This window comes from Aspergillus pseudotamarii (genome assembly GCF_009193445.1).
Source record: "Aspergillus pseudotamarii strain CBS 117625 unplaced genomic scaffold BDV38scaffold_34, whole genome shotgun sequence".
In the NCBI taxonomy this organism is placed as follows: domain Eukaryota; kingdom Fungi; phylum Ascomycota; class Eurotiomycetes; order Eurotiales; family Aspergillaceae; genus Aspergillus; species Aspergillus pseudotamarii.
This window is the reverse complement of record NW_022475048.1, coordinates 359,007-377,738: the sequence shown is the minus strand read 5'-3', so window position 1 is coordinate 377,738 and position 18,732 is coordinate 359,007. Positions and strand designations below refer to the sequence as shown.

At 47.6% G+C, this 18,732-nt stretch overlaps 7 protein-coding genes across 7 annotated transcripts; 3 read left to right on the top strand and 4 right to left on the bottom strand.

Annotated features, from left to right (window-relative positions):
• The first annotated feature begins 1,718 nt into the window (after window positions 1-1,718).
• On the top strand, window positions 1,719-2,597 carry BDV38DRAFT_249681 (uncharacterized protein). The gene has a single exon (XM_032054873.1). It carries the CDS (start codon window positions 2,039-2,041, stop codon window positions 2,321-2,323), a length of 285 nt encoding a protein of 94 aa, XP_031912589.1. The 5' UTR covers window positions 1,719-2,038; the 3' UTR covers window positions 2,324-2,597.
• Window positions 2,598-3,058: 461 nt separating this feature from the next.
• BDV38DRAFT_249678 (armadillo-type protein) lies at window positions 3,059-7,519 on the top strand. The gene is made up of 7 exons (XM_032054872.1): window positions 3,059-5,353; window positions 5,418-5,709; window positions 5,761-5,918; window positions 5,975-6,253; window positions 6,314-6,634; window positions 6,688-6,829; window positions 6,881-7,519. The coding sequence occupies exons 1-7, from the start codon at window positions 3,203-3,205 to the stop codon at window positions 6,982-6,984; spliced, it is 3,447 nt and encodes a 1,148-aa protein (XP_031912588.1). The 5' UTR covers window positions 3,059-3,202; the 3' UTR covers window positions 6,985-7,519.
• Window positions 7,515-9,173, bottom strand: BDV38DRAFT_249675 (coiled-coil-helix-coiled-coil-helix domain-containing protein). Its single transcript, XM_032054871.1, has 3 exons — window positions 8,897-9,173; window positions 8,423-8,780; window positions 7,515-8,331 (listed from the first exon to the last, which is right to left on the bottom strand). The coding sequence occupies exons 1-3, from the start codon at window positions 9,090-9,092 to the stop codon at window positions 8,031-8,033; spliced, it is 855 nt and encodes a 284-aa protein (XP_031912587.1). The 5' UTR covers window positions 9,093-9,173; the 3' UTR covers window positions 7,515-8,030.
• Window positions 9,174-9,760: 587 nt separating this feature from the next.
• Window positions 9,761-10,195, bottom strand: BDV38DRAFT_284008 (ankyrin repeat domain-containing protein; the record flags this gene model as incomplete). The annotated part of the gene is made up of 1 exon (XM_032060168.1): window positions 9,761-10,195. One exon carries the CDS (start codon window positions 10,193-10,195, stop codon window positions 9,761-9,763), a length of 435 nt encoding a protein of 144 aa, XP_031912586.1.
• Window positions 10,196-10,862: 667 nt separating this feature from the next.
• Window positions 10,863-11,244, bottom strand: BDV38DRAFT_284007 (uncharacterized protein; the record flags this gene model as incomplete). The annotated part of the gene is made up of 2 exons (XM_032060167.1): window positions 10,863-11,055; window positions 11,177-11,244. The coding sequence occupies 2 exons, from the start codon at window positions 11,242-11,244 to the stop codon at window positions 10,863-10,865; spliced, it is 261 nt and encodes an 86-aa protein (XP_031912585.1).
• A 3,716-nt stretch (window positions 11,245-14,960) lies between these two features.
• Window positions 14,961-15,886, top strand: BDV38DRAFT_293936 (uncharacterized protein; the record flags this gene model as incomplete). The annotated part of the gene is made up of 3 exons (XM_032062384.1): window positions 14,961-15,156; window positions 15,214-15,343; window positions 15,406-15,886. 3 exons carry the CDS (start codon window positions 14,961-14,963, stop codon window positions 15,884-15,886), a joined length of 807 nt encoding a protein of 268 aa, XP_031912584.1.
• Window positions 15,887-16,000: 114 nt separating this feature from the next.
• On the bottom strand, window positions 16,001-17,559 carry BDV38DRAFT_293935 (Zn(II)2Cys6 transcription factor; the record flags this gene model as incomplete). The annotated part of the gene is made up of 4 exons (XM_032062383.1): window positions 16,001-16,657; window positions 16,711-16,848; window positions 16,896-17,447; window positions 17,506-17,559. 4 exons carry the CDS (start codon window positions 17,557-17,559, stop codon window positions 16,001-16,003), a joined length of 1,401 nt encoding a protein of 466 aa, XP_031912583.1.
• Window positions 17,560-18,732: the final 1,173 nt, after the last annotated feature.

Below are 18,732 nucleotides of genomic sequence, written 5' to 3'. Positions count from 1 at the left end.
GGCTATTAGGGTCACACTGGGACGTGTCCTCCGTTGAGCTTAATCCCACCCCTTCCTTGAAGAGTCTCAACTATTCAGGACTATCTGCTGCTGTTTGATTCCACGGGTCATCATCCCCATAGATAATACAACGCGCCTCCTTTTGTAACATCTCGTCTGTGATCATCTCACCTTTAGCCTGAACGTCCAATACATACTCACCTAAGCGGGCGGTGAGATGCTCGAACATTGTGGGCTTTGCCTGCACCTGCGCAGGCTGGTCCGTTATCTCCAAGTAAGAGCTCTACTGCGCATCCTTGCCTAACATGTGAGACGCGCTGAAAGGTGCCATGCCTGTCGATTCCATGCCAATCAATCGATATGGCTATCCGATGGACAGAGCTCATCACAAAAAACACATCGGTCGACTCCATTGGAAGAATCACTATAAGTAGGGCCAAATGGGGCACAGGTGAACCTCAGAAGCGCTAAATGCAAGGTCCTCTCGTGCCGTGTCCAGTCATGCTTCGTACGAAAAGTGTCGGTGCAAAACGTAAACTGGAACGGTCTCTTGGCCGCTGTTGTTTTGGTTGGGCGGTTATATGACACGCCCAGATTTCTTGTTCGCCGCCGGCGCCTGCGACGTGACGGATCATCCAAGTGAAAGCGGCCAAACAAGCCCTGAGAATGTATCGAGCCGGTGGTTGAACCCGAGCTGTTTGGTAAACCCGAAACGGAGGCTTCGGAGGAAACGAAAGATCAAGCGTCGTTGAACTTCGATGGTACGGCGTGTTGCAAATTGCATGAAGCTGAAGCAGTAGAGCCGATACTTTGGTCGGATTTGATATCAATGTCACTGAGAGCTACAGCATTTACAATAGCTTCCAAAGGTGCGGCTTCAATTTCATGAGGGGAATTTCTCCATCGATCAAGTGGAGTCATGGATGCCCATTGTGGATTTCCCTAAAACTGGTGCTCCTGAAGAAAAGTAGGAGATTCGGGTATCGATGAGCCGTTGCAGGAAGAAGCACTTCTAGTTCGGCGCAGTCGCCGCCGAGCATTTGTGAACCAGGTCGAGACTTGAACCATGCTCAACCCTGTCTGCCCAGCCAATGATCCTTTCTCCTCCTTGGTAGGATACGGACAATGTAAATGGAGATTGAGCCATTGTTCCAGGACATTCAGTTGATTCTGATTGAAGGTTGATGTGAGCCTCTTCGATCTGGAACTCTCACAGTGCCGTTTGAGAATCATAAGGAAAGGCAGCCTCCGTTGCGTGGGTTGGCCCTGGAAACATGTAATCAAGGTTAAAGGACAGATCCTCCGTAGGAACCAAGCTGTCATTCATTGACCTTAACATTTCGCTGAGTTCAACATCTGAGAACATACTGATATGGTCCTCGCCGGTATGTCGGATGGATCCGTTGACGAAGCCATTTCACCAATCAGAGATGAAGTCGCTGGATATACTATGTGATAGAGATCTCACAACTCGGGTTCCATGAAGTCGGAACCCTGTAAGATGAGCCATTCTGCAAACGATGACTTGGTTATGGTGGACTGGAGTGGACTTGGGCGAAGTCGGCGATGTGAACCTGAGGTATTATGGCACCTGGCGGGCACGCCCTTATAATTACTGTTTTTGGTATAGCGCCAGGTGACATTGTCTCGACCGACGGGAGGGAAAGCATGACTTCATTGTGATTTTGCATCTTATCTCCTCAACAGACAGTCGACATAGTATCTCACCCAATAAAATTTTTCGATTCAGTCGGTCAATACATCTCCAGGTTCGCCACAACGTATGATATGGCATGTCACTGTTACACAGTGGCTAGAGCCATATAACTAGTATCCTCGCAGACCCATATTGTGGGTTTTACGCTCTGATACAATTTACCTTTACTGAAGGGGACTGCAGTCTAGCTCCAAAACAGTGCTCGGCGCCCTCAAAGCAAAGCCTTTCTAAAAATTACGGTTACCATTGCCATACTTTCAAATATCAACGTACAACTATTCACCTGGTCAGATTCTCCTTTACTACTTGTAGTTCCTCAAAATGTCATCTGCAGACCAGAAAGGAGAAATCCCCCAAACTCATCGAACTATTCTGCTTCCTGGCAAGCCAACCAGCAGCAAGCCTCATCCAAACGACGAGGAAGCACTGCAGAGAGGTTCCGACATCGATCGAGATAGTCGAACTTCGAGTGAGGGATGGAGACCAATGATTGGTCGACGCCAGAGCTGGAATGAAGAGGACAGGAAGCATGAGCTTCAGGCTTGGCTGCTGGGAGTGGAAGAAGGGAAGGAGACTGGCTTCACCGAATCGTCGCACGAAATCTAATGAATGAATGAATGAATGAATGACGGAATGACAGAATGATGATTGAAGTTGAAATTAAAAGGTCACGAATGCTGTCTAGCATGATGTGGGTTTGTGATTAGGTGGATAGGATCAAGCTGACAGCGGGCTGTTTGGGATTCTGTTCGCGTTTTCTCCTCGAACTAGTGGCTCTTTCCCTCTCGTGTCTAGTGTTTCATTGTTGTATGCCTAGCAAATTGATTAATGACAATGTGCTCACTTCAGACTTTGATTCGGTAGTGGAGCAGGGGAACTAGATATATATATATATTAGAATCCTAGTCATGTAGGTCAAAGGAAATGAGAGGATATTTAATCACGGCACTGACTCTAGTCAGTAAAGTCTATCGTATTTAAATATCAATGAGGTTAAAGTAGTTCAAAGGAGGACATTGTTCTTATAGACCGACGCGGAAATCCCCCGGCGTGGATTGGTCTGGAAAACTAGCAACGGGGACCGCCTTCGGCTCCCACTTTCGCCGCCGCAGCGTCTCCGACACAGCTTTTCATAAAAGCACCTCAACCCTGGCGCACGGTGACAGAATTCTCAAGACATTGCGCAGCGCTCGGTCTAAGGTGCTTCACCAATGTGGTGTTCAAGTCACTTATGCGCTTTCCTTTCCGATTCTTTGAAAGGACCCCACGATAGTTAATCGACACCGCGGGATTACTACTGTGCGGACAACAGACGGCAGTAAGAGATGGATCGTCAAAGGAAGCGTACGTACCCCGCATCCCGTCTTCAACTCCCATTTACCATATACAGGTTTTGTTTCTAACCGATATTCTTGATCTAGGGGAGCTTCGCAATCTCAATGAGAGAGCTTGGGCTGGCGAGAGTGGTAATGACGTCCCAATACAATGTCCCGCACAACAGGTCCTGATCTAACCGCCCAACCTCATGAAATAGATATCTTCCCAGTTAGCAGATCCCTTGATTCAGCGCTGAAGAAAAACACCGCTTTCATCAAGCGTCTACGCACCGGAGTTAATGCTTCCGCCCAGCAGACCTTCCTGGCCGATATCCGTACTTTATCGCTCCACAAATATCTGTCAGAAATCATATCCGCTTGCTATGAAGGGTTATGCAAGTTGAAATCTCCTGGGGAAATTGCCACCGGCGTGGAAATAACGAGCGCACTGCATCAACGGTTCGGACCAGCCGAGTTCACGAGACAAATTGGTTGGTTATTGGGTCGAGGGCTTAGCACACCGGATAAGGGGCAGCTGAAAGCGCTCAGCCAGGAGGTGCGCGAACGCGAAGAAAAGGAACGGCTATCCCGACATCGAGTTTTGCTGAGAGTAGTTACAGAACTCTGGTTGGTTGGTGTGCTCAGGACGCTGGATGATATCGAACGACCGGAGGATTTGGGAGCCAAGGGCAAAGACGGTGTTGTTGGGATAGGTGGAAAGGCGTCGGAAAACCCAGTCAAAGCCAAGGCCCCGTCAGCAGTTCGAGACAGTGACAAGGAAGCAGAGCCGTTTCCCCTGGAAGTGTTGAAGGACCTATTAGGCCATGACCGTGACCATACAAATTTGCCACTCGCCGTTCTGTTTGTCAAGAGCTTCAGTTGGGATATTCTCGGAGCGAAGACTGTCGAGGAAGGAAGGAAAACAGTAGAGGCTGATGGAGCGACGACCCCTGCGGAGGCCACAAATGGCGAGGAGGATGCGGGGAATGTGACAGCAGCTGAAAATGACCCTCCTCTCACCCCAGAGAAGACCCAGGCTCGCTTCAAAAGCATTCTGAATCGGTACCTGGAGGATGTCAAGGCTCATGTGGTTCGTGACCAAAGAGCACTGGCAGCCCAGAGCCGCCGTAACGCCGAGGCTTATGTTAAGAGTGGTGAAATCTTTGAGGACCGCCAGGCCAACTTTGAGAAACAAACCAAATCTTTGGAAAAGTTGGTCGCCAACACGCAGGTCTTGTGTGAGGCTTTAGGTGTGGAAATGCCCGCCTTAGCTGAGCAAGAATCTGCTGACCCTGCGTCAAGTGGAGGAATTGGGCTTGTGAAAACGTCTGAGTACCTACGCGGCCAGGGTGAAGGTGCCGGTATCTGGGAAGACGAAGAAGAGAGGCGCTTTTATGAGAACCTGGTTGACCTCAAAGGCAAGGTTCCAGCCGTTCTCCTAGAGGATGGTAAGAAGAAGAAGACGGACTCCGATGAAGCAGGGAAAAAGAAAGACGGCGAGGATTTGGAGAAGTCTGAACCGGCCCAAGGCCAGCCATCGGAAGAGAAGGCTGCTACGGATGCAGACGATCAGTCCATGGCCATTGCAAGCAAAACTGTTGGAGCCCAAGTCGATGCGCTGTTGGCTAAGCTGCCCGATTTGCAGACGAAGGACCACGTTGATCAGTTGGCGCTAGACTTCTGTTTTCTCAACTCCAAAGCATCGAGAAACAGGCTCATCAAGGCTGTGTCGGATGTGCCGAAGGGACGTATCGATCTCTTGCCCTTGTATTCACGCCTGGTCGCCACTCTTGGGCAGTATTTGCCTGATATACCTCAGGGATTGATCACTTATCTGGATGAAGAGTTCCGAAGCCTTCAACGCCGCAAATCCAAAGAGTTTCTCGGGCAGGTTCGTATGAGCAATGTGCGCTATCTCGCAGAGTTGACCAAATTCGGCGTTGTTCCGGAGCATATCATTTTCCACTGTTTCAAGGTCTCACTTGACGACTTCTCTCGCATGAACATTGAAATCATTGGTTATCTCCTAGAGAACTGTGGACGTTACCTACTTCGCAACCCCGAGACTTCCCCTCGAATGGCCTCATTTTTGGAAACTCTTGGGAGAAAGAAAACTGTTCAGCATCTGGGCCAACAAGAACGAATGATCATTGAGAATGCGGTCTACTACGTTGATCCTCCACCCCGGCCTGCCATTCAGCAGAAAGACCGTACTCCTATGGAGTCTTATATCCGGAGACTGATCTATTTGGATATGAACAAGCGCAATTATACTAGGATATTGAAGTCAATCCGGAAGCTACACTGGGAAGAACAAGAGGTAGGAAATTCCTCTGTTGGAGTTGGAGCGTTTTCTATATAAAAGTTACTAATGCCGCTGCCAGGTTGTTGACATTATAGAGCGTGTATTCAGCAAACCTGTGAAGGTGAAATATGGCAATATCCACCTTCTAGCGATCCTGGTCAGTGCTCTGTATAGATACCACCAGGATTTCGTTATTGGTATCGTCGACAACGTCCTTGAGCAAATCACATTAGGCCTTGAGCAAAACGACTTCAAGTTCAACCAGAAGCGCGTCGCCGAGGTCAAGTATCTCGGAGAGTTGTATAACTACAAAATGATCGACTCGCCTGTTATTTTCGATACCTTGTACAGGATTGTTACATTCGGTCATGGTAAGCCAAACTAAGCATCAAGCATAATCCCCAATACTAATAATAACGTAGAGGGTGGTACGCCGATCCCGGGTAAGCTGAACCCGTTCGATCTGCCAGATGACTTTTTCCGAGTTCGCCTGGTTTGCACTCTCCTGGACACTTGTGGTCACTGCTTTGACCGTGGATCTGCCAAAAAGAAGTTGGACTTCTTCTTAACATTCTTCCAGGTAATAACTGTTGCCAAGCGCTAGTTCATTGGACCTGTTATTAATTGACTATGCAGTACTATATGACAACAAAAGATCCACTGCCGATGGACATTGATTTCCTTGTTCAAGATACATTTTCTATGACTCGTCCTCAGTGGAAGTTAGTCACCGACCTGGATGAGGCCACCCGTATCTTCGGTGAGGCTGTAGCTCAAAACTACAAAACGCAAGACGCCGAGAGGCCTGCAGAGCCAGATGATGATGATGCAGAAAGTAGCTCATCTGATGACGGCTTCGAGGATGATGTTATGCCCGAGGTGGACGAGGACGGAGAGTCCAGCGACGAAGCTGAAGTGAGTTTTAGTTACGCTGCATAGAGGCTCAAATGAGCTGTGCTAACACATGTCTCATAGGTATCGGGCCCCAATGCCGAGCAAAATGGTGACAGTGACTCTGAAGACGAACAAATCTTTGTTACACGCCAAGAGGAGGAACGAGACCCTGAAGCCGAAGCCGAGTTCGATCGTGAATTCGAAAAGATGATGGCGGAAAGCATGGATTCCCGAAAGTTCGAGCGCAAGGGTGTGTTTGACATACCTCTTCCCATGAAACGAGCTCCTCGGGATGCAGCAGGCGAAAGTGCTCCGGAGCCTAGTCAACCGCAGCCACAGCCGCAGCCGCAGCCTAGTACGATGGCTTTCTCCTTGATGACCAAAAAAGGAAACAAACAACAGGTCTGCTTATACATTTTCGTATATCCAAAGAACCGTCTGCTGACTGAGATTAGACCCGTACCATCGATTTGCCGTCTGATTCCAGTTTTGCAGTTGCCATGCGAAGCCAGCAGCAAGCTGATCGAGAAGAACAACAACGGATTAAGAACCTGGTGCTTAATTACGAGATGTCCAATGAGGCCGAAACTGCTGAGAGTGCGACAATCATCTAATCATAACTGCTGATCACTGCTAACCTATATACAGCGCTCGAGAAACGCTCCCCCCGCGACTCCAGAGTTGAAAAGTCTGGTGGCAATCGGACGGCGTTCCGTTCTCGTAAACTGCAGCTGAGCGATGTGAACTGGTAAACTAGCCAAAAGGATTCAAAATCCCCCATACAAAAGGGTACCGAGCCATCGACCTCATCAGTACAAGGTACATGAGATGCGCTTTTCGTTTTTGCACCAGTCGCATACCCCCCGCGGGACCTCCTGGCAAGTCGCCGCGTTTTCAAGTCTGGTGAAAGACACAGCATCGAAGCTCATCTGGAACCCATATCTACGAGAATACAAGTTTATTCTTAAGGGCCCAAATATGTCTTGTGCATGTGAACCCAGTCTTGCACTTGCTGAGAGACAATTGCCCAGGAAGAATTGATGCAGGATTCAACTCACTGTTATACAATCCTCGGACCACGGAAAGAACAACACGATGAGATACAGTGACGATGACGAGATGCTGTGACCACCTGCACAACTTCTCTGTTGCGGCGCTGCACGAGCTCAGTAACACGGACAAGTGACCGGGACCTGGCTGAACCTTGTAAGGATCAATCAAAAATTGCCACAGAGATCCAACTGTTTGCATGGAAAATTGCTAATGAAGATAATGCCATGTTGTTTCTTTTTAACCCTAAAATCCGTACCACGTGAACTGTAACTATTCTGTAAACTTCATCACAGCGGAGACGCTCAACAAACAATGTAACCAAGCATACTGCGGAGTAGAAAGCAGACTCTATTTCTATCAGGACTCTTTCCGAAAGGCCACAGCGTACAAGTACAATAAGTTACATGGTGAAGGGGAAAACACAAGGCAAAAGTGGGAATGGATGCTGAGACTTCACACACAAAAAGAAAAAGGAGGACAACATAGGGAAGAACAATAGAAGAGAGATGACATGAGATAGCTTTATAGATAGACACGAAAGAGAAACAAAATGGGGAGGGTGGAAGGGTATATAGTACACACAGCCCCCAGCCGATCCCAAGATATTCCTCACGGACCCAGAGCAGTTCAGACCTAGCCTCCTGAAACTTTTAACATTTATCAACCGAGATAACCAGAAGATCCGACTCTGTTCCGTTGGTCCATGTCACGCGTTTTCAAAACACACATGTAGTTGCGAATTGCTTTATTTCTCGGACTGGGTCCCGTTCTTGCTTTCCGTGTCGTGCCAAGCCTTGGGAAGCAATTCATCGCTCTCGGGGAGCTCGCCCTTCTGGGAAAGCTCTGACTTCACCTCGGCGGCAATCTCCTTCGCGCGGGCACGCTTCTCCTCGGGGTGCGAAGCCGCATCAATCTCGGTGGCTAGAGGTGCAGCGTTCTGGGCCTCACCCTCGGCAGCGGGAGCAGGAGCAGGAGCTCCCTCCTCATCGTCCTCAAGCTCAGCGCCGTAAACCTCGGGGTACTTGCGGAAACAATCTTGCATACCCCTGTGATAATAACCCAACGTTAGCTCCACAATCTTCCTCAAGGAGAAAAGATTCCACCAAACAGATATCCGGGTCCGGGTTTCAAACGCACTTAAACTTCTCAATGCAGTCCATGCCCTTGGGCTCCTCCTCAGAGTACACGAAGCAGCTGAACGCAGCCTTGAACTCCTCTCCACAAGGGCCGTGAGCCATTCCACCCAGGCAGGGGCAGTCCCAGTTGATCTCGCCGGTCTCGGGGTTAAAGGCGGCTTCTTGGCCGGCCTCCTCTTCGAGCTCCTGGGGCGACTTCACGGCGCCCTCGCCGAGGGAGAGCTCTTGTGCTGGGGCTTGTTCGGCATTGGGCTTGGGAGCGGCGGATTCCCTTTCTTCGCGGATCCTGGGCTTGATGGAGTCGAGGGTGGGGAGGGGTTCTTCGGCGGAGTTTTTCTTAAGCTGGGCGTTGAGGGAGACTGGGGTTGTTGTTAGTTGCGATGTTGATTGATTGAGAAAAAATTGTTGTATAGGACTCGGAGGAGCAAGGTAGAGGCTGTTTAGCTCCAGGAATTGCCTGGTAGATTTAACATACAGGATGGGTTCTCCGCGAACACATTGCTCGTGTTATAGTAGTAGATTGCGCCAGCGGCCAATCCCAGTCGTACAGCGGTGTTCTTCCAGCTCCTCGATTTGGACTCGGCGGGAGCGGTGCTTATCAATCGCCTGCTTGCCGGGCCACGGGCAACGGCCGGCGCACGGAGGAGGGCTCTAGAGGCGGGACGGAACATGGTGGGAGAAAAGAGTGTGAGAGAGGAGTAGAGGTAAGAGAGGTAGGGCCGGAATTGGAAGTCACGACAGCGACATGAAAGGGAAATGCGAAGGCGATTAGAGTAGACCGGCCAGAACCGGCGGAGAAAGTCGATGTGGAGGAGTTCGCGATGGTTGGTGGCCTCAGGCGAGAAACTACTACTTTGGGGTTGGTCGGTCACGGGTTCCAGTGGGCCAATCATATTTAGGCTGATGACGATGAGTGTACTATACAACTCTATGAACGAGTCAATCACTACATGCATGAACTAGGAAACTGGACTTGAATATGATTCTTACACATTTTTTTTTAGAAAAGGGCTAAACCAGTGGTACCTCGGTTATTGGAACTGCATAGAATCGGAATAGCAATCGACAGTAACAAACGATCATCCAGTTGTATCTATGCCCGAAGCCATTTCTTCTCCTCTTGGGACCTGTCTCTGATGGACCAGAGGATCGGGATTCAGAATATGTTGGAGGTTGCCCAACAGTAGCTCTTTGATCCTGCGGAGGCTGCCATAGCGGCCTCTGACGGTGGTATCCAGCCATGCAACGTATTCTTCAAGAGAGTTTCAATTTCCGATTAAATCATTAGAGACCTGACCAACTCAGGACATCCGTCTTCGTTTGCGTCGCATTCTAGCGTTCAGCCCGAAGGATCTTCGGATCCTGGCTTGACATCATTCCTTGCCAATATCAACTCCACAAGCTCAACGCGTCCGGTCCGGCACGCGTAGTATAGGGCGATTAGGCGATAATCATCTCCGTGATTGATATTGTCCATAGCATCTATTAGCACGCGGATCACGTCTTCATGCCCGTCCCTTACAACGTGCCGGACGTCCTGAGCCATGAGCCGTTCCAAAGCGATATTTGCAAAGTCCCTCGTTTGGCTCGCCTCAAACAGTAGTTTCACCATTGTTACCTGCCCACACTCAACAGCTGTTTTCAATGGCGTCGGCTCACTAGCAAATTCAGTGGCAATATCAACGCCAGGGTGATCCAGTAAGAGCTTAACGATGGATGGACGTCCAACTCCAACGGCCGTAACGAGAGGTGACGGATGATTGGGCAGATTCATATTTGCATCCCTTTCTAGTAGTAGTTGAACCATAAGTTCATGCCCACTATAAATTGCGCTCACCAGTGGTGTGCCGCCGCATCTATCCTCGCTCTCGATTGATAAGCACATATTTTGTAAGATAAGTCTCGTGAGTAGCTCGCTTGGTTTCCACGCGAGTAGGTGTAGCATCGTCCTTCCGCATTCATCTGTGCTGGCAACATGTCGGGGCGTTAGTAAGTTGACGACAGTAGGAAAGACCTGTAAGTATGATAACTGGTCTTTTGGCGGTAAGTATTCCAGTAAGAGAAGGATGATCTCGACCGGAACTCTCTCAAAAGTACACATTGAAGGCCTGCGAATGTGAGCAGAGGTATATGGGGAGTACATGATCGGTAGATCCAGAGGAGTAGCTTATATGTAGGTGAGGTTGAGGATGTGTAATGCGAGAAGAGAGCAAATAAGTGATTAGGGATCCCTAATGAGCACATGAGATTATATAGTAGTTAACAAACAGTGAATACTCCGACTAAACCACCGAGACCCTTTGTTTCGAGAAAGCTCTTTGTGATGCTTCGGGGTCTTTTGTATAGTTTTCCTACCACATTAATTTTAGATAGACAAGCTTTCCCATCTTTCTCATACACTCAGCTTTCTATACCTATACCTAGTAGGATAATATACATTTCTAGCACACAGTGCTAGGTTGGTCTAACTGTAGTTGCCGATTGAGAACAGCTTTCACATCCCCTGGAGCTACGAGGAGCTTCACCATATCAGTATCTTCTCGACCCACGGCAATCCCCAGCAAGGTTTTACCATTGTTGTCTTCACAACCTGCATCAATACCATCCTTCGTCAACAGCTGTTTCGCAATACCCCTGTGGTCTTTAGTATGTGTACACCAACACGCTCTGCCCGTTTTCAATTTTAAAATTGATATTTCCAACACAGTTAATTAGAACTTCTATAATATCCTTACACCCGAAGTTTGTGGCATACCTGAACGCCATGGCAGCAGCAGGTTCCAATTGTTCTTTGGGAACATGCTCTATCATCAACTTTACCATAGTTGCACTCCCAGTTATGGCTGCCGTTGCAAGGGGGGTTACTACTACCTGCTTCTTGTCAGGGCTATATTCGCGAATGGGATCAACGCTACTATGTACTAATAGCCGTTTGACGATGGCTCGATTTTTAAGACCAACAGCTTGTCCAAGTAGAGTTACCCCCTGTATGCTTGGTATATCTGGTTCCAAGTCTCTTCTCTCTAGGTGTGACTTTGCCATCTCTTCGTATCCAGATCAGCTGCTATCCCTAATGGGGTGTAGTCATATTTGTCACGAATATTGACGAGGATGGCTTTATTCTGGATGAGACGTCTGACTATCCTGTCCCTGAGTTTTGGGTCCTCGGTCCGACTTTTGGATCAGCGAGCGAGTGCAAAACGGTCCGTTGATGTCTATCGGTCATAGACAAGTGATGATGTGTCAACAGATTTGTTATCTCCGGAAATGTGAATAATAACGATATTAGATCCTTAGGGTGGAGTTACTCTGCTAAATGGCAGTGAAGCTCTGGTGGAATAGGTGTGAGAATGGCTATGGGATATATTTTGAACGAGCTATGAGAATGTATGTAGATCTAGCGAATAGTGTTATGAGCACTTAGGCGTGAGCAAAGACCGCTGGATAGAACGTAAAGTCCCAAGCTGGGTTTATTTGCTCATGTGTTAGAGACTAAATGTGCCATGCATAAGTGAAAGCGTCTTTTATACGTCTATCTACCCCTGTACTGGGCAATAGTCCATATCTTTCCTAATGTACTCATAGTCTCTGTGTTAGCTCTTTGGCAGTGACAACCTTATGCCCTTTTGTTCCTTTTTTAGAGTACAATACAATTGACCTTTGTCCACAGAGTGCTTTAACCTTTAGTCTTTGAGAACCGGCAAATCAACGATACCATGCGGGATTCCGGGGCTGCTGACCAAGAAGAATATTCATACATCTGAAACTATATTGGGGCTTTACTATTGTAAAGCATGGCAATCTTTCAAGCGCGACTAATAATATCGGACTCGTGCATTGTATGTACAAATTTTAACCCTTTGTCTTTAGAGACATTATCATGCTTTGCGGGTCACATATGCTCACAAATCTTCAATATCAAATCAGAGTGATTGCTTTTGTTCCCATGGTTTGCCATAACTTTTCGAGACTACTGGGCCTTTCCTCTTCATAGAACACTCCCACTCGCTCATAGGTTTGTAATTTCACATCAACTTGCCGTAGGCAAAGATAGTAGCTTTCAGTCTTATGTTCGCCCTTACACATATCCCCGACGTGAGGAATGTAGAATGTGAATTTCATTGCTGAGCTTGACCAGAAAAGAGCGTCTGTGAAGAGGGAGCCATCATACTGATTTTTGCCAATGGTAAGCGAATTCCCAGGGTATTCCCAAAGAGCTGGAATCAGCTTCCCTATGACTGTCAAGGACGCTAATTGAAGCAGTCGGGAGAGCGAGAAGACCTAGCATTCGTGTATCCGGTCTGTAGATACTAAAACTATGGACATTTGTCTGACTAGATGTTTTTTTTGGCTTATATTCCTGATCAAACCGGACAAACAAAACATATTTTCCCTCATGTGGCGCTTTCAATAACTCAAGTGTGACATCACTGTTTAAATCACCACTTGAATTAGGTCTGAAAAAGGGCTCGTTGGGAATGCCCCTAAAAGTTCCAACTCGAGTACCCAACATCGACGGAAAATGGATGGCTTTTGGGTCCCAGCTCTAAGAAGTCGCGGGAGCGTTGCAGCCTGGGATCATTCCTAAGTGAGTACTTACCTAAAACAGAGGGATTCAAAGATGAATGGAAAGGAATTTCCACTTGAGATGGGAGTGTCGTTTCAGAAACCCGCTTGACACGAGTCGCCCTGCGCAGCACAGACAGTCAAGAATGAGTGAGAGTACACGTTGGCCATGTTCGCGGACTCTTTTCCCCAATCAATCCTACCTCCCTGGATGATGCATAGTACATCTGCCCATAGATACTGCACTCCTAATGCTCGACAGACCAAAATCGCATCCAACACTGTTTATGGTAGTGCCTCTATTGAAATCTCCTGAATATGACATTTGAAAGAGTCTCTCGTAGTTTTCGGTTGCTGCTCAGCCTCGGTGCAAGAGTCCTAGCAATAGCTGAGAGCAACGTAACGATGGGCGTTGTGTCCCTCATTCTCCTTGAGAAACGGAGGAGGCGTCTTCGAAGCCACAAGTCGTGGTTTATGTTGCTCATCACCCACAACGCATCGGGAGATAGCGCCCATCTATATTGAAGTCACACCTGGGGATGGCACGATTTATCAATTCCCTCATTCTTGATATACTAGATTCGGACAATACACTTGACGCAATAGGCCTTCTAAATAAACCTAGTCAGTTATACCATGGATCTAGCATATTAGTTAGCAATGGTTGGAATATGGAATATAAGGCTTACCGGTAGGTTCTGCCTGTATACCAAATGTCAACTTGCGCACATGGTCATCACCTAACTTGAAGCACACTAACAGCCCATCTAAACTTAGCCCGCGACTTGTAGAAAATCGATCAAACGAGCGATCGACCGTGATTTCAAATTCAAGGATTTCCAAGGTGGAGGACTGCGGATTCTCCTCTTTTCCAATGACAAGAAATCGCTCCCTCATAAGTGCGCACATTCCACATTGCTCTGCTGCAAGTATTGGCAGGTCAGGGAAGGTATCTCTGAGGCTGTACTTGAGAGGCAACTAATCGTAGCGGTCAACTTCCTCAAACTTAGCGCAACTTTCCCCGGTTGTCGGTACTATTATATGGCCGCCTAGAGCCTTGTCGTCGAAATCCAGTACTCTGCACCTTTTACAAAGTGGTGAGTTTCGCGCCATATCAGTTGCCGTGGCAGCTTGCAAAGTAATTGCTATTTCGATCAAGTTTTGAATGATAAAAGGATTCCAGACATACTGTTGGGAAGCTGAATGAGTGGTAATGCAGCTCGTTTGTCAGCGATGGTGGGACAATAGCTTCATTTATGCCTTACTGGAGGAAGAGAACAGACCTTGAGGAATACCTATCAGGTGATTGATCATCAGATAGACTGTATCTTGGCTCCAATATGCAGAGTGAATCACGGGAAAACAAATGACCTAAGGATTCCATAGAGCCTCGCATCCGAAGGCGGCCAAATGTACAAGGATTAAACTAGGCTTATACCTGGGTGGGCAGTTCCAACACCAACCAACAGCCCTCTTCTTTCCTGCGACCTAATTAATACGCAAATCATAAGTGCTCGACCAGCCCGTTCTTCATCCGGCCTTTTCCTTCTCCTCTTACTCAAAAGAAAGGGAAAATGAACGGCACACGAGCAAGGATGCAGCATCATGGATCCGGATACGAAGAACATGAACGCGCTTGTATAGTCCGCGAACGTTGATTGGCTCCTCAGCGAAGTAGACGCTAAGCCCAAATGGGTCAGCTGTCGCGAGGTCTCCACTGCGCCTCACATCTATATTCTTTTATCGGGTTCAGCAGAAGCTGAGAAAGGGGACGGTGTGGATATAAAAAGGGTGTCTGGTGGCATGTCCAGTTGATCTCCGTCACTCATTGCTGAGCCTCAACTGTCTATACTCAATCCATCTCTATAAAAACAATTTGGATTTCTCTCTCTATACACGCATTGTACATACACTCAACAAGTGCCCTACCTCTCGGAGCTCTTTTATACAGAGTATAGAAAGATTCGTAGAATATGTCACTCCTCGCCTTTCCCCCAGACAAGCGCCCCATCGCCATTGCTGAGGTCGTCATCTTCTCGCTCATCCAAATCATCCAATGTACCACTCGGTTCATGCAGGAGTGGAAATACTGGCATCATACCAAACAGAAATCTGTGCCTCGCTGTATTTTCTACTCGTGGTATGGCTTGATTGGATTAGTGGCACAACGTAAGTGAGATCCTGCCGATGATCATGTTGCATCGCCCTGATCTTCGTGGACGCTAGTTCGAATTGCCGGGTCCGGAATGGTGCTCTCAGGCTCTAAGGACAAGAAAGTGATTATGACAGAAGCTATCCTACAAGGCATTGGCCTTTCCCCATTGTTGTTTGAAGTCAGCCTCGTTATGCTGAGAAGGTCTGTGTCGTCCATTAATCCTTACCTCTCAGTCTTGGAGTCTAACGTCTGTGCTGGAATAGTGGTCAAACAGGTAGAACCGGCCCTGGAAACTCAAGATATCCCAAAACCATCCGCTTCTTACTTCATTTCTTCCGCTTCCCCGTGTTCTTCGGCATAGTCCTGATCGTGGTGGGAGAGAGTGCCGCCGTCTATGCATGCAAAGTGGTTGGATCTGTGCTGCTCGTTCTCATCTTCGCGTTCGGGTGCGGTCTGTTTGGCTGGCTGGCTGTGGCTTATCGCTCTGTTCTTCCCAGAGCTGGTCACCGCTGCATTCTGTTGGTCCTAGCGGCGCTTCCTTTCTTTGTTGTTAGGATCGCTTATATGTTGCTGGCGCAGTATGGACCGCAAAGGTTCGACCCTGCTCATGGTGATGGGGGCATTATGGTTGGGATGGGACTATTGATGGAGATTATGATTATGATTATTTTGTTATCGGCGCGTGCAATGGCAGAACCGATTCGGGGAGCAGTTCACAGTGATGTTGAAGAGGCTCGCGCATAGATTGTTGATTATTGACAGAGTCGCTTGGTGTCATTATCTACTTCATGCCATGAGGATGTGAATTATGATGTTTAATGTTGTGACAAAATAAACAAAGTTAGCTGTTGTGGATATTCACCGTTCGTAATTCTGTGGCAACATAACTTTATAAGTCTCTGAAAGACGTTGTAACCAACCCTGAACCCACAGCTTCGTCGGAGGATCCGCAAACTCATTAACCACAAGTAAGGGAAAACCCAGTCGAGAGGGGCCCAAAATGCCTTGAGCGAGATATTCAACAGACATACAGATCTGGTCCCGGTAGTATGCAACCATAGCCGCATGTTCGCCGGGGTAGTGACATACTCCCAGAATTGCATGAACAATCACCATATACGAATAGTATGCAGCGAAGATTGTTGCAGTGTCGATATCTGTGAAGGAGTACACTACTGGATACAAGGTATCGCCCATCGATGAGAGGACTTCAGTTGGAAGAGGTGCTGTATGGCTGAAGCTATCATACCAAGTGATCAATCTGGCTTGCATGGCGAGGGCATCGTTTAGAAGCTTGCATGCCTTAAACTGCGTCGTTTCGTGCGCTGGTTCGGCCTGTCGGAGATCGAAGAACTGGTGGATGAAGCACGGTATGGTAGTGTAGAGAGCAAAGAGCTCTTCTACCTGGGCGTGGAAGATGGTAGGCAAGGTAGAGTCAAGCTGCTGCTTCATCACAGATTGCCAATCGCCAGAGGCGAGAAAGCATTTCTCTTTCGAGAATAAAGAGTGCATGATCTTTCGTTAGTCAGTAGGCAGTTTGTATGATGATAATAGTGGATGGATCGTACAATTAAACCACGGGAAGCCTTGAGTAGGGTATGATCGAACTCAGTCTGGTACCTATCACAGCCTCTAAATCTAACAAGCTGACTCAACCCCTTGGCGTGTTTAATCCAGGATGTTGAGTCATGTGCATTGGCGAAGAGCTTCACAGTATTAGACCAGTAGCAGAGCTGGGTGATGGACAACTCACTTCATAAAAGCATTGAAGCAGAACGGCACATAGGATCTCAGATGAAAGACTTTCCCTCGGGTTGTACAGAGATCGCTGGAGCCTGTTCAGAGCTTCCACATATGTGGACCTGGCATACATGATAGCCTGCTTATTTCCCGCCATCGTGCCAATATGATGTGCAACAAAACATCTGATGGAGGAATCCAGAGTTCTATTCCTCCCATATATAGAGGGAAGAAAGGTAAACCAGCGAGCGGTTGTATAGGTTGAGGAGGCAGGAAATGGGTGGGAGACATCGCCAATTAAGATCTCAAGACTCTGCATTACATTCGTGTTTGCAGACATCAACCACAATGAACTGGCCCTTCGAGCTTGAGATTGCTGCATAGCCTGGCTGGCTTTTCCTGAGCTACCCTCTGCGAGATCCGTGTCATCCTCCGCTGTTTTCGACCCCTGATGCCGTCTGGAGCGATACGGCTTCCCTGTGACAAACTTGAAGCCTCGGCCGTAGCCGGGACAGGGCCTTCCATATTTCGCGCATCTTGCACATCCAGGGAGCCCCTCGTCACACTGTAATGCCAATATCAGTCATCAATGCAGCGATGCCTTCAGAGATAGGAACACCGACCTTTACATGACGCTGCACACAGAGCAAGCAACCATTACTTCGAGGCACGCCCATTTTCAGGAATATTGAGATGGGTGTCAGTGAGCTACATGTCGGACACTGTTTATAGATACTACTATAGTAATGAATACGAGGCAAAAAGCCAGTCAATAGCTGACTTCTGTTCTGTTTGATTCTGCCGTGATTCTTAGTCAGCACCAGCGATTGATTCTATTCAATTATTATTCGGGCATACAGCTCCGGGGGGGTCAGGGTGGGGCGGAGAAACCATCTCCGAGGGGGTCAGAAGAAATACTGCCGCTTCACGTGATATTTTAATTTCAGACCCCCTTAGAGCTCTATCACGTGACTATTCCAGTTTTAAGTCTTTCTTATTTAATAATATATAAGATATAAAAATATATTTAGTTTCAATTTAATTTAAATAATATTTAAATATAATCTAAAGTTTATTAACTCTTAAAATTTTTCCAGTTTAAATATAGTTTAAAATAGCTAAAATCAAAGCTCTAAGAGGGTCAGAAAACTATCTTAATTCTATATAAAATCTGAGTCCCTTTCAGGTCCTATCATGTGACCAAGGCGGTAGATCTCCTAGGGTCAGACCCGCCCACTAAATTCTGCCCCCTCGGAACTGGGACCCCACTACCGAATACGTTAGAGGCTTGGCATTAGCTGACTAACACGTCTTCGATAACTAACGTATTTCATTTTCCTATTCGAGACGCTCTCGAGCTTACCACGGATTGGACAGAGTATGCTGCCTCAACATGCGCCTAATATTTGAAATCCAGACCGATTGCGTTGGCGATAGGCTTATGACATAAACACCGATTTTGTCATGTTTGCACTTTTGTCTTCCCTTTTCCATATAAACTGGTTGCGCTCTTTGCAATCCCCAGAATATCACCGACCATGGATGAAGCCATTCGTCCGAGTAAGGCGGTTTTTGACCGAGCTCTCTACGAAAGTTCCAAATTATGGTCTTCTTATCTCAACACATCCAATACTACAACCCTACTCCCGTTTGATTGTGTGGACTTGAAGAAGCTTCACAAGCGAACGCCTTCTTTTCTTGGATGCGGCCTGCTTCCCCAAGATGCTCATACGCCCTTGAAACTCATAGAAAAAGGGTCCAGAGAAGGCCATTATGGCCTTACGTTGAGCTGTCGCTCGATCTGGAGGACTTCCTGTAGCAAATGTCCCCTCTCACCTAAGACCATGCCC